The sequence below is a fragment of the Schistocerca piceifrons genome, chromosome X, assembly GCF_021461385.2.
Source record: "Schistocerca piceifrons isolate TAMUIC-IGC-003096 chromosome X, iqSchPice1.1, whole genome shotgun sequence".
Classification (NCBI taxonomy): Eukaryota; Metazoa; Arthropoda; class Insecta; order Orthoptera; family Acrididae; genus Schistocerca; species Schistocerca piceifrons.
The window spans coordinates 395,374,139-395,392,702 of NC_060149.1; the positions used below are offsets into that span (position 1 = coordinate 395,374,139).

At 37.3% G+C, this 18,564-nt stretch overlaps 1 protein-coding gene across 1 annotated transcript in view; it reads left to right on the plus strand.

Moving 5' to 3' along the window:
• Positions 1 to 18,564, plus strand: part of LOC124722095 — a 323,716-nt gene that overhangs the window by 238,326 nt on the left and 66,826 nt on the right. The window contains exons 19-20 of the mRNA XM_047247293.1: positions 5,853 to 6,030; positions 12,859 to 13,004. Coding sequence (XP_047103249.1) covers positions 5,853 to 6,030; positions 12,859 to 13,004 — 324 coding nt within the window. The remainder of the gene's footprint in view (positions 1 to 5,852; positions 6,031 to 12,858; positions 13,005 to 18,564) is intronic.

Below are 18,564 nucleotides of genomic sequence, written 5' to 3' on the forward strand. Positions count from 1 at the left end.
CCCTTGATGCCTCAGAACATGTCCTACCAACAGGTCCCTTCTTCTCGTCAAGTTATGCCACAAACTCCTCTTCTCCCCAATTCTATTCAATACCTCCTCATTAGTTATGTGATCTACCCATCTAATCTTCAGCATTCTTCTGTAGCACCACATTTTGAAAGCTTCTATTCTCTTCTTGTGCAAACTATTTATCGTCCATGTTTCACTTCCATACATGGCTACACTCCATACAAAAGACTTCCTGACATTTAAATCTATACTCGATGTTAACACATTTCTCTTCTTCAGAAACGCTTTCCTTTGCCATTGCCAGTCTACATTTTATATCCTCTCTACTTTGACCATCATCAGTTATTTTGCTCCCCAAATAGCAAAAGTCATTTACTACTTTGTCTCATTTCCTAATCTAATTCCCTCAGCATCACCCGACTTAATTTGACTACATTCCATTATCCTTGTTTTGCTTTTGTTGATGTTCATCTTATATCCTCCTTTCAAGATACTGTACATTCCATTGAAATGCTCTTACAAGTCCTTTGCTGTCTCTGACAGAATTACAATGTCATCGGCGAACCTCAAAGTTTTTATTTCTTCTCCATGGATTTTAATACCTACTCCAAATTTTTCTTTTGTTTCCTTTACTGCTTGCTCAATATACAGATTGAATAACATCGGGTGGAGAGACTACAACCCTGTTTCAGGCACTGCGTTTTTTCTTCTTCTTTTATGACGAGCTTCTCTATATCCAGCCACCGTTTGCCAGCGACATGTGAAAAAGCTGTGTGCATTAGTTTCAGTACATCTGGCGGCTTAACAGTCTTGTGACTTCTCAAGCTAAATCCCGTAACCTGGCTCCAGATCAGTTCTGTTGGGTTCATATTATAATGGTACAGTAGCAAATGTAAAAATGCAGCATTTGTATGATGTGCTCGATGCTGTGAAAATGATTGTTTTTCATGTTTCTACAATACTTATCTACCTCTGTGGTATAAAACAATGGACATAGTCCAAATAAAGAGTCTTTGGTTTTTCATTTTTGCCTTAAAAAATAAATTGTTACTTTTCTTAATTTAAGCAACTTTTATGAATAGTCTTTCATAAAACATCTATAATTAAGAATTTGTATTTGAAATTAAAACAGGAATTTCCCATCCAATATGTAATTCGAAACAAGAAGACTTGCATTATTCATAAAAATGATGATGATTTATAATTATGAGATGTAGGTATTTCAAATTGAGTGAGGAAAAAAAATAATTATACTGAGGAGATTCGAACCAACAAACTATGAACTGTATTTGGTTTACATTTCATTAAGCAGCCAACTGCACTACATATACGGTGTTGGATTATGTATCAACTATATTACATACAGTGGCTGGGAAAATTTTAGAGCTGATTATCTCTCTAAATTTATGAAAAAAATTAAGAACAGCCTATTTCTTGGCACTTTTTAACCATATTTCACATGCGTGTTTCACTACGGAACGGAAAGCAGCCTCAGCCATTTTCATACTGTGCATTAACAGCACGACAATAGGAGCACAACGCTGCAGAGGCTGTGACTGTACACAATTTTTTTAAAATAAAAACTACATAACTAAAGCGTGATTAAGAAAAACATTGATGGCTGTTAATACATTTGAATATCTTAGAGTTTCATTTAACGTAACTTATCTAATACATAAATAAGACCTACTTCCAAGAGCATGACACCACCAGTGTATGTGTGCTACGGCTTCTGACCATCATTGTTTGTTTACATCGGGTTTATTCTTATGGTGAACAGATTATACAAGTAGTTGCATTGCCAACCACTACTTGGAAACTATTCTAACATAACTGACTCGTGCCTCACCTGACTTGATCCAAAAGTGTAGTTTTTTCTAAATTTTCGGCCATTTAGAACTCCCACTTCTTTCACTTTCATTTCTGGCCAAGTCCTGCAAATACAGTAAATTTGGAGGAAATTGGTGATAATGAGTAGGTTTGGTCCCCTTGTCAGTTGTATAAGGCTTACCCAGAAAAGTGGGGCTCTTCTTGAGTTGTCTGTGTAGACCCCTAGCTGTTCCTGAAAACATCTTCACAACCCTAAAAACAAATCTCTCAGTGGTACTGGTGACCCATTAGGGATCACTGACACACAATTAAAAAGAGTATGATAGAAAGTCTACATCTACATCTATGTCTAAACTCAGCAACCCACTGTGAACTCCATGGCAGGGGATACATAAGCTGTCAATTAAAAAAGAATGCTACTATTCTGAGCTGCAATTGTTTAGCTTGTCTCGCCTGTAGCCTTGTCACAGGAGAAAGGTGTAGGCAAAAATAATCTAAAGAACAGAAAATGAAATGCTCAGTCTAAATCAAAACCTTTTACTTTCATAAAAACCTCAGAGGTGTTTTTATTCCCTAACTGCTTGTCCGTGATCTTCGCATCTTCTAGAATCTCTGCAGACTGATTTGAATTGTTAAGCGAACTGTGTTCTTTGGGAATGCCTGGAAATTTGAAGCTGAAACATGTTGCACCTTAAATTGTCTTTGGCAGAAAATTTTATGAGCTTCGCTTTGTGATGAGAAAGGGAATCTCTGAATGTTCTGAGTAGATTTGAAAATTTCTGCTTCATATTTTCCCATAGTAGCCAACCATGAAGTTATATACACTGAAGGATTGTTTCAAACTATTTAATGATGGTCGCACAGTATCCATTTGTGTGAGTGACTTGAGAAGTACTTCGTAGGTAGGTGGAGCTATTTACGAGTACACTAATTAACACCCGTGGTTTTGGGAAGAGAGAAAAATCGTGTAGAACCAAATTAGAAGTATAATGTGATTCTATAAATACATGAACCATCAACGCTTGTTTGCATTCTGGTCATCCTGTGAGCAGGCATGTTATTATATTAAAATAAAATCATATGCAAATCCATCTATGGCTGCTGCTTCTGAGTCTCTTTGAAACCCTCTGATTCTTTGAAACCCTACATCTACATTTTCATGGATAGTCTGCAAATCACATTTAAGTGCCCAGCGGAGGGTTCATCGAACCACCTACACAATTCTCAATCTCATATAGCATGCGGAAAGAACGAACTCACATATTTTCCGTACGAGCTCTGATCTCTCTTATTTTGTCATGGTGATCGTTTCTCCCGATGTAGGTCAGTGTCAAAACCATATTTTCGCATTTAGACAAGAAAGTTGGTGATTGGAATTTTGTGAGAAGATTCCACCACAGCAAAAAATGCCTTTGTTTTAATTATGTCCACCCAAAATCCTGTATTATTTCTGTAACTCTCTCTTCTCTATTTTGTGATAATATGAAACCTGCTGCCCTTCTATGAACTTTTCCGATTTACTCCGTCAATCCTATGTGGTAAGGATACCATACCACTCAGCAGTATTCTAAAAGAGGACGGACAAGCATAGTGTAGGCAGTCTCCTTAGTAGATCTGCTGCATTTTTTAAGTGTCCTGCCAATAAAACACAGTCTTTGTTTAGCCTTCCCCACAACATTTTCTGTGTGTTCCTTCCAATTTAAGTTGTTGGTAATTGTAATTCCTAGGTATTTAGTTTAATTTATGGGCTTTAGATTTGAATGATTTATCATGAAACCAAAGTTTAATGGATTCCTTTTAGTACTCATGTGGATGACCTCATACTTTTTGTTATTTAGAGTCAATTGCCAATTTTTTCACCATACAGATGTCTTTTCTAAATCATTATGCAATTTGTTTTGATCTTCTGATGACTTTACTAGACAATAAACAACAGCGTCATCTGCAAGCAATGTAAGATGGCTGCTCAGATTGTCACCCAAATCATTTATATAGATAAGGAACAGCAAAGGGCCTATAACACTACCTTGGGGAACACCAGAAATCATTTCTGTTTTACTCAATGACTTTCCGTCACTTACAACGAACTGTGACCTCTCTGACAGACAGGAAATCATGAATCCAGTCACATAACTGAGATGATATTCCATAAGCACGCAATTTCACCACAAGCCGCTTGTGTGGTACAGTGTCAAAAGCCTTCCGGAAATCCGGAAGTACATAATCAATCTGAAATCCCTTGTCAATAGCACTCAACACTTCATGCGAGTAAAGAGCTAGATGTGTTTCACAAGAACAATGTTTTTTAAATCCATGTTGACTGTGTGTCAATGGACACTTCGAGGTAATTCATGATGTTCAAACACAATATATGTTCCAGAATCCTGCTGCATATCAACGTTAATGATATGGGCCTGTAATTTAGTGGATTACTCCTACGACCTTTTGTGAATATTGGTGTGACCTGTGCAAGTTTCCAGTCTTTGGGTATGGATCTTTTGCCAAGCGAACGGTTGTATATGATTGTTCAATATGGAGCTATTGCACCAGCATACTCTGAAAGGACCCTAATTGGTATACAGTCTGGACCAAAAGGCTTGCTTTTATTAAGTGATTTAAGTTGCTTCACTACTACGAGGATATTTACTTCTACGTTACTCATGTTGGCAGCTGCTCTTGATTCAAATTCTGGAATATTTTCTTTGTCTTCTTTTGTGAAGCCATTTCAGAAAGCTATGTGTAGTCACTCTGCTTTGGCAGCACTGTCTTTGATAGTATCTCCATTGCCATCACGCAGAGAAGGCATTGATTGTGTCTTTCCACTAGGATGCTTCACATATGACCAGAATCTCTGTGGATTTTCTGCCAGGTCTTGAGACAAAGTTTCATTGTGGAAACAATTATAAGCATCTCACATTGAAGTCCGCGCTTAATTTCGAGCTTCTGTAAAAGGTCACCTATCTTGGGGATTTTGCATCTGTGTAAATTTGGCATGTTTGTTTCGTTGTTTCCGCAACAGTATTCTGGCCCATTTTGTGTACCAAGGAGGATCATTTCCATCGTTTGTTAATTTATTTGGTATAAATCTCTCAACTGCTGCTGATACTATTTCTTCGAATTCAAGTCACATTTGGTCTACACTTATATTGTTAATTTGGAAGGAGTAGAGATTGTCTCTCAGGGAGGCGTCAAGTGAATTTTTATCTGCTTTTTTGAATAGGTGTACTCTAGCATCTGAGGGTGTGATTAAAGTCCTATGTTCAAATGTGATAATATTGTTGTTTCCATTAGCAGTAAATAATGCACGCCATTTGTTTTCCCATCAGGCTCTCTGTCTTCACTTTTATTAGACAAACAGTATCGGTGAGTGTCCAGACATATGAGTACGCTTTATCTCTGAGTCAAATTAGAACCATCAAGTTACATCCATAAGTACACTATCGGATACTGATTTTAACTTGCTGTGGTTAAACCTATGTAATATCTTATGACAGCAACTCAAATTCTTAACCAACTGCTCCTGAGTTAGATGATGTGGTTTCTAACATTGCTGACTTGAAGACTTCCATTTAAGGTGTTACACACATCTACTATTGAGAATATTCTTGATGTTCTGGTAGGTGTAATGGGCATGCTGGTCTGTCATCCTCCAAACAGTGAATTTACAATGGTGGCAGCTGTTCCTGGCTGCCCAGATTGCATTTCATGACCAAGAGAATTTCTTGCATGAAGGAGACTTTCCAAATGCTAAGCAATACTACTTTGAGACACTTATTAAAACAATAAAAATTCAGAACTCGCAGTTACTTTCATATCAGCTCTACTGTGGGCAGTAACAGAGTACTCTGTAGAGTAAGACAATGTAGGCCTGTCACAGCTTTAATATGAGCACATTCTTGAACTAAAGTTCTGTACATTTCAGAGCATTTTTGATATCTTTGTAAAGTATCAGCAATACAATAAGTATTAGCTGATACAGTGTTGTATTCTCATCTGATTTATGCTTTTTTCAGCTGTCTCCACATGCATCATTAGCAATGTAGCAGACAGTGTAGTTGTCAGCCAAGCATCAGCCTCTGAAGAAGTCTCATCTTCAGAAACCATGCTGCCTCAACAGCAGACAACAATCCCTTCATCGCCATCAACCAAAAAGAGCTTTTTCAAGAAAAATGTTGAGGATGGAATGGATAGGTAAGAAGTTTTGAAATATATATTTCAGTATGTTCTTTTCCATGTTCTCGGTGTTCCTTTATTCGGTGGATTAACAATAGCTGTAATGTGAGTTGACCCAACTTGGTGTTTGTAATGTTGTCCGCTCATCTGCTGATCATTGTAACAGTACTCTTATCCTCCATTAGTACTTTGAATGTTACACTTTGCTCAGATTATTAATTACTATTCCCCATGCTTTCTCCTGTAATCACTGTTTGAGACCATACATAAATTTCCTTCACCTGATTAATGTTAAATTATAAGTTTTCGTATGTTAAAAGGGATTAAAGATAATTAATACATTAAAAGATAATTAATACATTAAAATGTATTAAAGATAATTCTGATTTTATGGTTTATTAATATTTAGCAACAGTCACAAAGTCATTACCAATTTGCGGATTTTATAACCAACTTCCATACCAGAAGAACCAATTTCCCTATATTGTGATCACATATTAATAATTAGTTTTTTGTACTTATCATTCAGTTGTGCATGCAATCTTATGCAGCTTACACCTCTCTCTCTCTCTCTCTCTCTCTCTCTCTCTCTCACACACACACACACACACACACACACACACACACACACACACACACACACACACACACATTTTTCTCTGTGACCAACAGTTTACTATTCTTCAGCAACTCTTCGGGGGGGGGGGGGGGGGGGGGAGGGGGGGGGGGGGGGAAAGACCATTCTTGGAAGTTAAAAGTAAGCATTCACAAAATGTGAAATTACATCTCAAAATAGCAGACCCCCTCATTCACACCAAATCATATCCTAAACTCCTAACAACTCTACACTTTTACAGACTTCATAAGAATGGAAGAAATGTGATGACAGCACACACACAAAATTAATAAATAAACCTCTGTGATAATAGTAATATAAATAAAAAATCTTAAATCAGCATATTATCATAGATTCTTGTAAAAAACAGCAAATCACATAATATAACCATTTAATTCATTTGTTCTCTTGAAAGGTGTTTCAAATGTGTTTACTAATGTCCTAAGTACCGTATTTACTCGAATCTAAGCCGCACCTGAAAAATGAGACACGAAATAAAGGGAAAAAAAATTTCCCGAATCTATGCCGCACCTGAAATTTGAGATTCGAAATTCAAGGGGAGAGAAAAGTTTTAGGCTGCACCTCCAAATCGAAACAAAGTTGGTCCATTGTAATATGAGACACAATTTAGGTCAAATGAATGACGATACTGCTACAGTAGTTTGGTTGGAGTCGTAAGCTTAGCAGTTAAGCTTTACCAGGTAGCCATTGCTATGCGCCAGGCGCTCCGTCCGTATTTATATGGATACTCTTCCTTTTTCACGTGCTTCGCCTGGTTTGAATCGATTGCTTATTTTGCTTTGATCTGATAAGTGCAGTTTTCTTTGTTGTAGGTGTTTACGTCACTCTAAGCTGCAAATGCATTACTGTACTGCGTCATGCATTGTTCGTCGCATTCTGATAGTTCGTGTTTACGGCCTGTCGCCGCTCGCGGCATGGCTTGCTTTTGTGCGCGCTACCACCGCTTAAAATTTAAAAAGAAAAAAAGAGAGAGAGAGGAATCGTCTCATTAGCGAAACAGTGGCAATAGACTGCTATTTGTTGTTACTTACACAGCTGCTTTCTTTGATAATGATCAACAAGAACCAAATAATAGACTGCGTTTGATAGAACATGTTCTGAACGAGAGTTAGGCGAAAATTTTTCTCCGTTTGAAAATCTTTGCGGCCGCTTCTTTAGTACATCAAATTCTGCACAGAAATTAGAGTCATCTTAGATTTAAAAATCTAGTCAGTTGCCGTGCTTCATTTCTGACTGTATCACTATTAGGCATAAGAATAATACGAATATAAACATGACACGATATGTATATTCCTCCGCGTTTGCTGTTGTCTCACTCTAGTTTCGTAGTTTATTAGGTATACAGGATTTAAATGAGATAGCAGCAAACACGAAGGAATACATGGCAAAATGTTTATATTCGTATTATTCTTATGGTGAAGAGAATACTGCATGTGATTCATATTTCATCAGGTTCCTATTAGCAACCATCTCTTCTCACAGGTAGGAAAAAATTCAGAACGTAGAGTTTGCCACATTGACAAATATCCCAAACAGTCTTGCCAGTCGGTTTTTCGTACTACATTGAAATTCTGCTACATTCGAAGATGAACAATACGGAATTTGTATTTACTTCGTTGGATAATGTATGAATATGCAGTGGTCGAAACTCGGGGCGGAGAAAAAAATCTAGTCTTCCACCTTTTTTTTAAATTTATTTACTAACGCAGAGGTTTTGGCGCCAGTATTTATCTTTGTGCCTACAAAGCATGCCTGTGTAGCGTTACATATATTCGACGGCAGAAGTTAGTTGTGGCGGCACCTACCAACATTTTTCAGAACTTCCGCTTACTTTGCACTCGATTCTAAGCCGCAGGCGGTTTTTTGGATTACAAAAAGCAGAAAAAAAGTGCGGCTTAGATTCGAGTAAATACGGTAAATAAATGGTCATGTAATTACATGTGCATATTTGTTGCAAAAAAATAATATGGAAATACCAATACTAAACAGATAATTATTTAAATCAATCATGTTAAATATACATGAGACCTGGGGTTATTTACCTGCCCCATGCAATGAGAAGTGTGAATTGCATCAAGAACTTAAGAATTTTGTGAAGTGACTTGACAGCCATGCCATAGTTTCTAACATCGTGATAAACTTTTGTGTAATGTTTCAATTTACCAGAGTGCCGCCGAAGTTGCTCCTTCAGCTTACCGACAGCAAATTTGTCTGCAAAATCATGGGTGTTCAACCACATTGTGATTTTAACACGTTTCGTTTTCCAAGCATATTAAATACTGTGAAGTAAGACAGATTTTTGGAGATGCAGCTTGGCTCTGTGGTAGAATGCTCGTCATAAATAATTAAGAATTTATATTTACTACGAAAACTAAGTTTTTATGTTATATGTAATCAGAAATAATATGATGTGTATTTTTCATGAAAATAAAAATTTTATATGTGCTAATTATAATATATTTTATGAATTTTTATATTTAAATGACATAAGTATTCAAATGGAATGGAAAAAAATAATGATCAAAATGAGACTCCACCAGCGATCCAGCTATTACCATCCTTAAGCACTATGGAGTTTTTTCCATCTTTATGTATCCTACACTTCATGGAAATTCCCATTGAACATATGCCTTTTTTTTTTTTAAATTTGCATCAGGAAAGAATCGAACCCATTCTTCCCAAATGGCATGCAAGCATTCTATCATGAAACCACATTGCCTGTCAAGCAGTTGACTTTACTTTGGAGTATTAAAGACTCTCAGAAAATTTCAAAGTCAATTTTCTCTAGTATTTTTTTGAGAGTTGTGTCCAACTGCTTTGACCTATTGATATTTGAGTTCTGAATTTCACATACAACAAATATAAAAAATGACAAAAAATCTGATTGTCATGTGGTCTCTTTGTGAGACTGTTCCTTTAAACTGATATACCTTCTCATCCTCCTCCAAACCGAGCTTCTGCTCAATCTGTGATGATGATGTTATTGCCAGGTAATTAAACTATCTTCCTTCCTTCCATAATTCCATCCAGTGGTGAGAATGTATGGAATTTTGTCCATTTTACTTTGTTCTCATCTCATCTTATTTCATTGAGGAAACAATGTAGCTGTGCCTTACTCTTAGATGTGTCATCTCTCCAAGACACATGGTTGTTCATGGTAGTATTATCCTCTCCACATGCCTGGTGTATATCCACCATGACTACATTCTTGCTTACTGTAAGGTTCAGTCCGTTCCCACAAGTCGTCTTATTAGTATCTTAGCCAATAATAACTACTATTGTACACTTCTTTATTCTCTTCTGATTTTGTGTTGTCATACTGATCATCGTTTGAATGTCACAGACTTCTTCCTCATGTAGTTGTTCCAAAATCCTATACACTGTCTCCACTGGTGCCTCAACAACTTGTGCTATGCAGTCTTATGTATAATAGTACTCACTAATAAGCTTTGAGTCAGTAATAAAAGTGTGTGTGTTTCTCCTTCATAAACTATGTGATCAAAAGTATCTGGATACCCCCAAAAACATAAATTTTTCTTATTAAGGGCATTGTGCTGCCACCTACTGACAGGTACTTCATATCAGCGAACTCGGTAGTCATTAGACATCGTGAGAGAGCAGAATGGGGCACTCTGCGATATTCAATGACTTTGAACGTGGTCAGGTGATTGGGTGTCACTTGTCATATGTCTGTACGCGAAATTTCCATACTCCTAAACATCTCTAGGTCCACCGTTTCCACTGTGATAGTGAAGTGGAAACATAAAGGGACACATATAGCACAAAAGCGTACAGGCTGATCTCATCTCTTGATTGGCAGAGACCGCCGATGGTTGAAGAGGGTCACAATGTGTAATAGGCAGACATCTATCCAGACCATCACACAGGAGTTCCAAACTGCATCAGGATCCACAGCAAGTACTATGACAGTTAGGTGGGAGATGAGAAAACTTGGATTTCATGGTCGAACGGCTGCTCATAAGCCAACATCATGCCAATAAATGCCAAATGATGCCTCGCTTGGTGTAAGAAGCGTAAACATTGGGCAATTGAACAGTGGAAAAATGTTGTGTGGAGTGATGACTCATGGTACACAATGTGACGGTCTGATGGTAGGGTATGGGTATGGTGAATGTCATCTGCCAGCATGTGTAGTGCCAACAGTAAAATTCAGAGGCGGTGGTGTTATGGTGTGGTCGTATTTTTCATGGAGGGGGCTTGCACCCCTTGTTGTTTTGCGTGGCTTTATCAGAGCACTGGCCTACGTTGATTTTTTAAGCACCTTTTTGCTTCCAACTGTTGAAGAGCAATTCAGGGATGGCAACTGCATCTTTCAACATGATCACGCCCCTGTTCATAATGTACGGCCTGTGGCAGAGTGGTTACACTACAATAACATCCTTGTAATGGACTGACCTGCACAGATTCCTGACCTGAATCCTATAGAACATCTTTAGGATGTTTTGGGATGCCGACTTCATGTCAGGCCTCACCGACCAACATTGATAACTCTCCTCAGTGCAGCACTCCCTGAAGAATGGGCTGTCATTTCCCAAGAAACCTTCCAGCGTCTGATTGAAGATATGCCTGTGAGAGTGCAAGCTGTCATAAAGGCTAAGGGTGGACTAACACCATATTGAATTGCAGCATTACCAATGGAGGGCACAATGAACTGGTAACTCATTTTCAGCTTTTGATCATATAGTGTATGTTGCAAAAAATCACAAGGAGTACCATCACTCCAACATCAGCTCATTCCATTTATTAACAGTTGCTTTTTCATGTTCTTCCTCTTCTACAGCTAATACTGCTTTAAAAATCCCACTTTGAGAATATTTCTTGTATCCTGAAGCCTGCTTATACCTTCCATGGATTAAAAATGATATTAATGTCTTCCTCTCAGCAACTGAGTGAAAAAATGTTAAAAAATTCTGACATAAGCATTACCAGCCTGATGACTGACCTTCTGTTCAAATTTACAGTAATTAGCATTAGTTCTGTTTTAACTCCATTTGGTTCTGTTGTAAAATCATCAAAAGTTCTGGGTTTTAGTCTTGGGCTGCTTCTGCAGTTTTCCACAATTTGGATTCGGTCTTCAGAAACTTGCCTCGAACTACTCCGATCAGAGAGTATAGTTCATGCCAGATTGAATGTTTGGTTATCACATTTTTCTAAAAAGTGTTATTCTCCCACTTATCTACCATTTAGTAAACAACTTGCACATATGTCAATCTTTTGGTGCTCCCTCTCCCTCTCCGTCTCCCTCTCCCTCTCCTTCTCAGTGATCCCACGTTGTCTTCCATGTTGAGTCAAGCCTACATACCACTAACTGGTTGTGCCTTCCGTGCTTGCACCATTATATTAACTGTTAGTTTATTTGTTTTACTGTACCACTTATGAATTCAATCAGCCTATCAGACTTTAAAAATATGGGAAGTTCTTTGATCTTAATGCACCTCAAACCTTGACTCATTGCCATAATGTTACTTTTACCCTCTACTATTACTTTTGTGTTACTCACTGTTAAGGCTATGGATTGCAATTCCTCCTTGCCTCTTTCCTTATAATTGGTGCATGTGTGCAACTGTCCGAATCGTCAGGCCAAGAAATAAACCAGCTTGCGTATGGCACAGTAGTCATAAAAACAGGACAACTGGGGTTATTGCAACAAAAGTCCATCAGAAAATCCATGGGACAACCAAAGTTGAATACTTTATCTGGAAACATAACACAAAATGAAAAACTCTAGAGTAAAATAATATTTTTACTTTTTATTTCACTTTTTACTTGGGTGTACAGTGTTTTTTCTGCCAATTTTTGTATCAGGGCTTAAATAAAATAAGAATTTCAAAGTATGAGTGTACAGCAACTCATATGGGTACAAATAAGCACAAAGAACATTTTCTCTCATTTTTTGGAGTCAGTATTTCCTTATGATTCAGCTTTCTGCCATTGTTTCTGAATTACTTTGCTCCTAAAATTATAAAATTGCTAAATGCAACAAGTATAGTGCAAGTTACGCACCAGTGACTGCTGATCCCCAGTTTAGTTTGTGAAAATTTTTATTGTCAACACACGTCAAGTCAAGCTGAGTCTGAATCCATACAACTGCAATTACTGCATATTGTGACAATAAAATATGGAAATTAACAAACTATTTGTATTTTAGAATTATTTAGGGTTTTTCCTTGTATTTCATTAATTTGCAGGGTTCTGGAAACAGTGAACTTTCAGAAGAAATTTTCATCACTACCAGAGTTCAATCCTCAAGAATGTCAGTCACCGAGTGCAATTTCAGTACCATCAAGTCCCCGCACTTTTGTTCAAAGTTACCGGAAGAAGCAGCGTCAATCAGGTATGAGTTGAAGCAGAAGTACATCATATGATAAACTAAAATTATGTTAAATATCAATTGCTTATTTCTTTGAACCAGTTGAAAGATTAATTGCAGCTACTATATTATTTATGGGAAACCTTTATAGTCAAGTATTTCTGGTGTAATTGCCGTGTGTGTGTGTGTGGGGGGGGTTTACAGAAATGATTAGGTGAGTATATATACATCTTATGATAATCTTTAACATCTGAGTTTAACACTTCAGAGACTGGCCACTTGGAAGAATATTGGGCTTAGGAAACCAGCTATGTATACCATTATTTAAATCTTTACTGGCACTAATGTAATTGATGTATCTTCAAGAATAATACATACTAAAAAAAAGGCCAAGCTTCAAGATTTATTTTTCATGTTTACTTTAGTTCTTTGATAGATTACAAAGTTTAAACTAATGATAACAGGAAGTATAACTATCCTTCTAGGAAAAGTGCAAAGTGAGTTATATCGCAATTTATTCCTCTTGAGCTTCCAAAATTTATTCGTCACATAACAAACGTGGCCTTTTTTTTAGCAGAATTACATAAAACCTGCAAAACCTAATGAGTACGCATGCGAAATTATTTCAGTGCTATCGTATCGATTCGGCCATACACAACAGCAGTTTTTGCATTCACTAATGTTTTTTCCTTTCTAGAAAATTGATAATAAAAGGCAGCACCATACAAGGGGCAGATTGTGACACATCCATACATTGTTCTCATACAAAATGAGTCAAGTTTTCGAGAAATAGGTGGATTGTGTGTCGAGAAAATTGCAGCCAGACTTATACTTAGATGCAGTATTTTCAACACAAAGCTGTTGACCAAGCTATGCTCAGGCTAGGTCTCCAAGGTGTTAGAAAAAAAGACCCAAAAGCAGATACTAAATTTTCATGTCAGCTGTGCTGAAACTTCAATGTTTATTATTTTACATATTTGTTAACTCCTGTAATCCAATTTAACTTAGAAATACTGTGTGGTTTGTTAGAAAATGGTGAAGATCACTACTTGTTGTTTCTGCATAACCAGTATTGATTTAACCATATCACCATCAGATTTTTTCGGCATCACTATAGTCTGTTGGCAAACTCATAAGCGAGTGGTGCTCTTGGTGGAGGAAGTGGCTTTTACCAGTAGGACACTGTAACTGCACTACAAGTGCACCAAAAATCATATTTCTGTTTGTGTGATTTTAGTTACCAATGTCTGTCAGTTCAGTTTGTACATTTACTGATGTACTTAGTTATTCAGATATGATGGATAAATGTACTACATCTCAAGAAAATGTGCACAATACAAAGAAGAGATATTTGCAGTGTGAAGAGCATTTTTCGTCTTTAACATAATTGCAGGATGTATCAAAGAGTGCACACAAAAAGAGCCAGTCCCAGTGCTGCGGTTTCAACAAAAGTCAGCCTTGCCACAATATAATGCGTTAGAAAGGAATGTGAAAATAAACCATATGGTTTATTGGCATCGCCAAGAAAGGGCACTAAGAATTTTGGAAGGAAACCTGTTGTTATCAACATCTTTACAAAATCAGTAATCCAACAGACAATTGATGACTTTTACACAAATCAAGCAATAGTGCCAACATTATGCAAATTACTTATTACTGTAAAATCAGTAGTTATTTTCCTTGACACAAACATGGTTTAAACAAGACACTTTGTGAAGTGGAATTTATCTTGAGGAGATCTGTAAGTAAAAGAAAGGAAAGGAAGGAAGATTAGGGTTTAATATAAGCAAAAGTAAGATTCTGGTATAGAGAACTGATGTAATTGACTGGTGATACAAATGGTTGATACAAGTAAGGAAATTAAAAGAGCAAGACAGAAAGTTATTTTGATGAAACTTTGGTGGATCATTTCGCTTTGTGACAAGAACACTGGATGCACTATACTGTTCATATCAAATAAATAGTGACCTTCATATATATTACTCAGATTCCCTTTTGCTCATTCTGGTTTTTGTTTTCCCAAATTTCCTTAAATCACTAAAGGAAAATGGAGATGGTTTCTCTTGATGGCCAATTTCCTTCACTATCCTTCCTCCAGTCTGAGCTTGGACTCCCATGTGTAACGCGCTCTTAGTTGACGGGGCATTAAACCCTAATCTTCCTTCCTTCCTATTTCAGATTATTTTCTGGGTGTTGAAAGACTATGAAGAAGATTACTTCACCTTGGCTGTATTGGAAGTGTCTCATTCAAGATACATTTGGGGAAGCAGTTGTAAAATTCTCTTTAAGTAAGGAAAAATAACCTTAGATAAATTTTGATTCTTGTGCAAGGAGGTGGCTCTAACTGTGTAGTTGTGGGATGTAGATTAATCCAGATCTTCCAACAAAAAAATAATTTGCATATATCTGTGCTTGACGTAACCTATTTTTGGCATTAAAATAAGCCATTTCTGTAACAACAAGTACCTAATTCTGTCAAAATAAAATAACAGTACTTATTAATATTAACACAGGCTTCCACATTAAAGAACAAAAGTTGGAGCGAACACAAGCAAGTACAAATTCACAAATAATACACTGTGGGTTCACTGGTGTGCACCATCATTAAGTTGTACCTGCAAATAAGCATTTACACTAGAACAAACAGAAGGAATGCTGTGAAGAAATGAGCATCAAAGCATATTCTGTGTATCTTTTTTTGGCATGAATTTTATGGTAAAGTTGCTTAACTTATATTCCATACTAGTTGTATATATAGTCATGAAAGAGAAATAGGCATAGGACAGGAAGAATTTAGGTGTCTCAGTGTGAATGTAAATGTGAAATGCATAGACATAGTGCACTTAACATTGAATTGCCTTAGCATTAGTCCAAAACTCTGCACATATGTTGGTAGACACTTTTTGCCGGCTTCTCAGTACAGTGTAGGAGGAAATTTAAAAGCAGAACGTAACATTAATTACTGATGGCCAACATAACCTGAGAAAAGGCTAGCATTTATGACCTGGTTATTAGCAGGGAGACATTTACATTAATGATAATTTTGTATTTCAGAAGTTGCTTCATATCAGATACTTTCTGGAGTCTACAGTAACAATGTACAGCACTTGAAGAATAATATTCAAGTGTGTCTAAAGAAGATACAGCCAATAAAATATGATCAGTGAAATGTGAAATATATGTAAGATCTGTCACATAGATTACTATGCTATATTGTTTGTTTGGAGACAGTTAGTGTGATCCCATGTAAACCATTTTCATTTATCATCAGAAATATCTAATGTAGCAGTGAAACATGAGCTATGTAATTACAAATACCATAAACATAAGCAATGATAATGATAAGTGTTTCACATATTTTTAATTTTAATCAGCATAATAGATACCGTACTAGTTTACTTTCAAGGAAATTTATGCTTTTTCTTCTTTTTTAATAACAAGAATTACGAAGCTTGAGCTTATTCAGTGTATTGCTTATTCAGTCCATTCCCACTCAATGCAAGAATCTAATGAATTTTTCATTTTTATCACATCTCTAGGAGAACCAGTGACTGCTTCGTCAGTTTTCTACCAATCATAATTCTTTTCCTTTGTCACTTGTGCTGTGAATCTCTTAAATCCCAGAAACATGTATGGTATCTATATTATATTCTTCTATCAGCAACTTCCCCCCATGAACCATGGACCTTGCCGTTGGTGGGGAGGCTTGCGTGCCTCAGCGATACAGATAGCCGTACCGTAGGTGCAACCACAACGGAGGGGTATCTGTTGAGAGGCCAGACAAACTTGTGGTTCCTGAAGAGGGGCAGCAGCCTTTTCAGTAGTTGCAAGGGCAACAGTCTGGATGATTGACTGATCTGGCCTTGTAACAATAACCAAAACGGCCTTGCTGTGCTGGTACTGCGAACGGCTGAAAGCAAGGGGAAACTACAGCCGTAATATTTCCCGAGGGCATGCAGCTTTACTGTATGATTACATGATGATGGCGTCCTCTTGGGTAAAATATTCCGGAGGTAAAATAGTCCCCCATTCGGATCTCCGGGCGGGGACTACTCAAGAGGATGTCGTTATCAGGAGAAAGAAAACTGGCATTCTACGGATCGGAGCGTGGAATGTCAGATCCCTTAATCGGGCAGGTAGGTTAGAAAATTTAAAAAGGGAAATGGATAGGTTGAAGTTAAATATAGTGGGAATTAGTGAAGTTCGGTGGCAGGAGGAACAAGACTTCTGGTCAGGTGACTACAGGGTTATAAACACAAAATCAAATAGGGGTAATGCAGGAGTAGGTTTAATAATGAATAGGAAAATAGGAATGCGGGTAAGCTACTACAAACAGCATAGTGAACGCATTATTGTGGCCAAGATAGATACGAAGCCCACGCCTACTACAGTAGTACAAGTTTATATGCCAACTAGCTCTGCAGATGACGAAGAAATTGAAGAAATGTATGATGAAATAAAAGAAATTATTCAGATTGTGAAGGGAGACGAAAATTTAATAGTCATGGGTGACTGGAATTCGAGTGTAGGAAAAGGGAGAGAAGGAAACATAGTAGGTGAATATGGATTGGGGGACAGAAATGAAAGAGGAAGCCGCCTGGTCGAATTTTGCACAGAGCACAACATAATCATAACTAACACTTGGTTTAAGAATCATGAAAGAAGGTTGTATACATGGAAGAACCCTGGCGATACTAAAAGGTATCAGATAGATTATATAATGGTAAGACAGAGATTTAGGAACCAGGTTTTAAATTGTAAGACATTTCCAGGGGCAGATGTGGACTCTGACCACAATCTATTGGTTATGACCTGTAGATTAAAACTGAAGAAACTGCAAAAAGGTGGGAATTTAAGGAGATGGGACCTGGATAAACTAAAAGAACCAGAGGTTGTACAGAGATTCAGGGAGAGCATAAGGGAGCAATTGACAGGAATGGGGGAAATAAATACAGTAGAAGAAGAATGGGTAGCTTTGAGGGATGAAGTAGTGAAGGCAGCAGAGGATCAAGTAGGTAAAAAGACGAGGGCTAGTAGAAATCCTTGGGTAACAGAAGAAATATTGAATTTAATTGATGAAAGGAGAAAATATAAAAATGCAGTAAGTGAAACAGGCAAAAAGGAATACAAACGTCTCAAAAATGAGATCGACAGGAAGTGCAAAATGGCTAAGCAGGGATGGCTAGAGGACAAATGTAAGGATGTAGAGGCCTATCTCACTAGGGGTAAGATAGATACCGCCTACAGGAAAATTAAAGAGACCTTTGGAGATAAGAGAACGACTTGTATGAATATCAAGACCTCAGATGGAAACCCAGTTCTAAGCAAAGAAGGGAAAGCAGAAAGGTGGAAGGAGTATATAGAGGGTCTATACAAGGGCGATGTACTTGAGGACAATATTATGGAAATGGAAGAGGATGTAGATGAAGATGAAATGGGAGATATGATACTGCGTGAAGAGTTTGACAGAGCACTGAAAGACCTGAATCGAAACAAGGCCCCCGGAGTAGACAATATTCCATTGGAACTACTGACGGCCGTGGGAGAGCCAGTCCTGACAAAACTCTACCATCTGGTGAGCAAG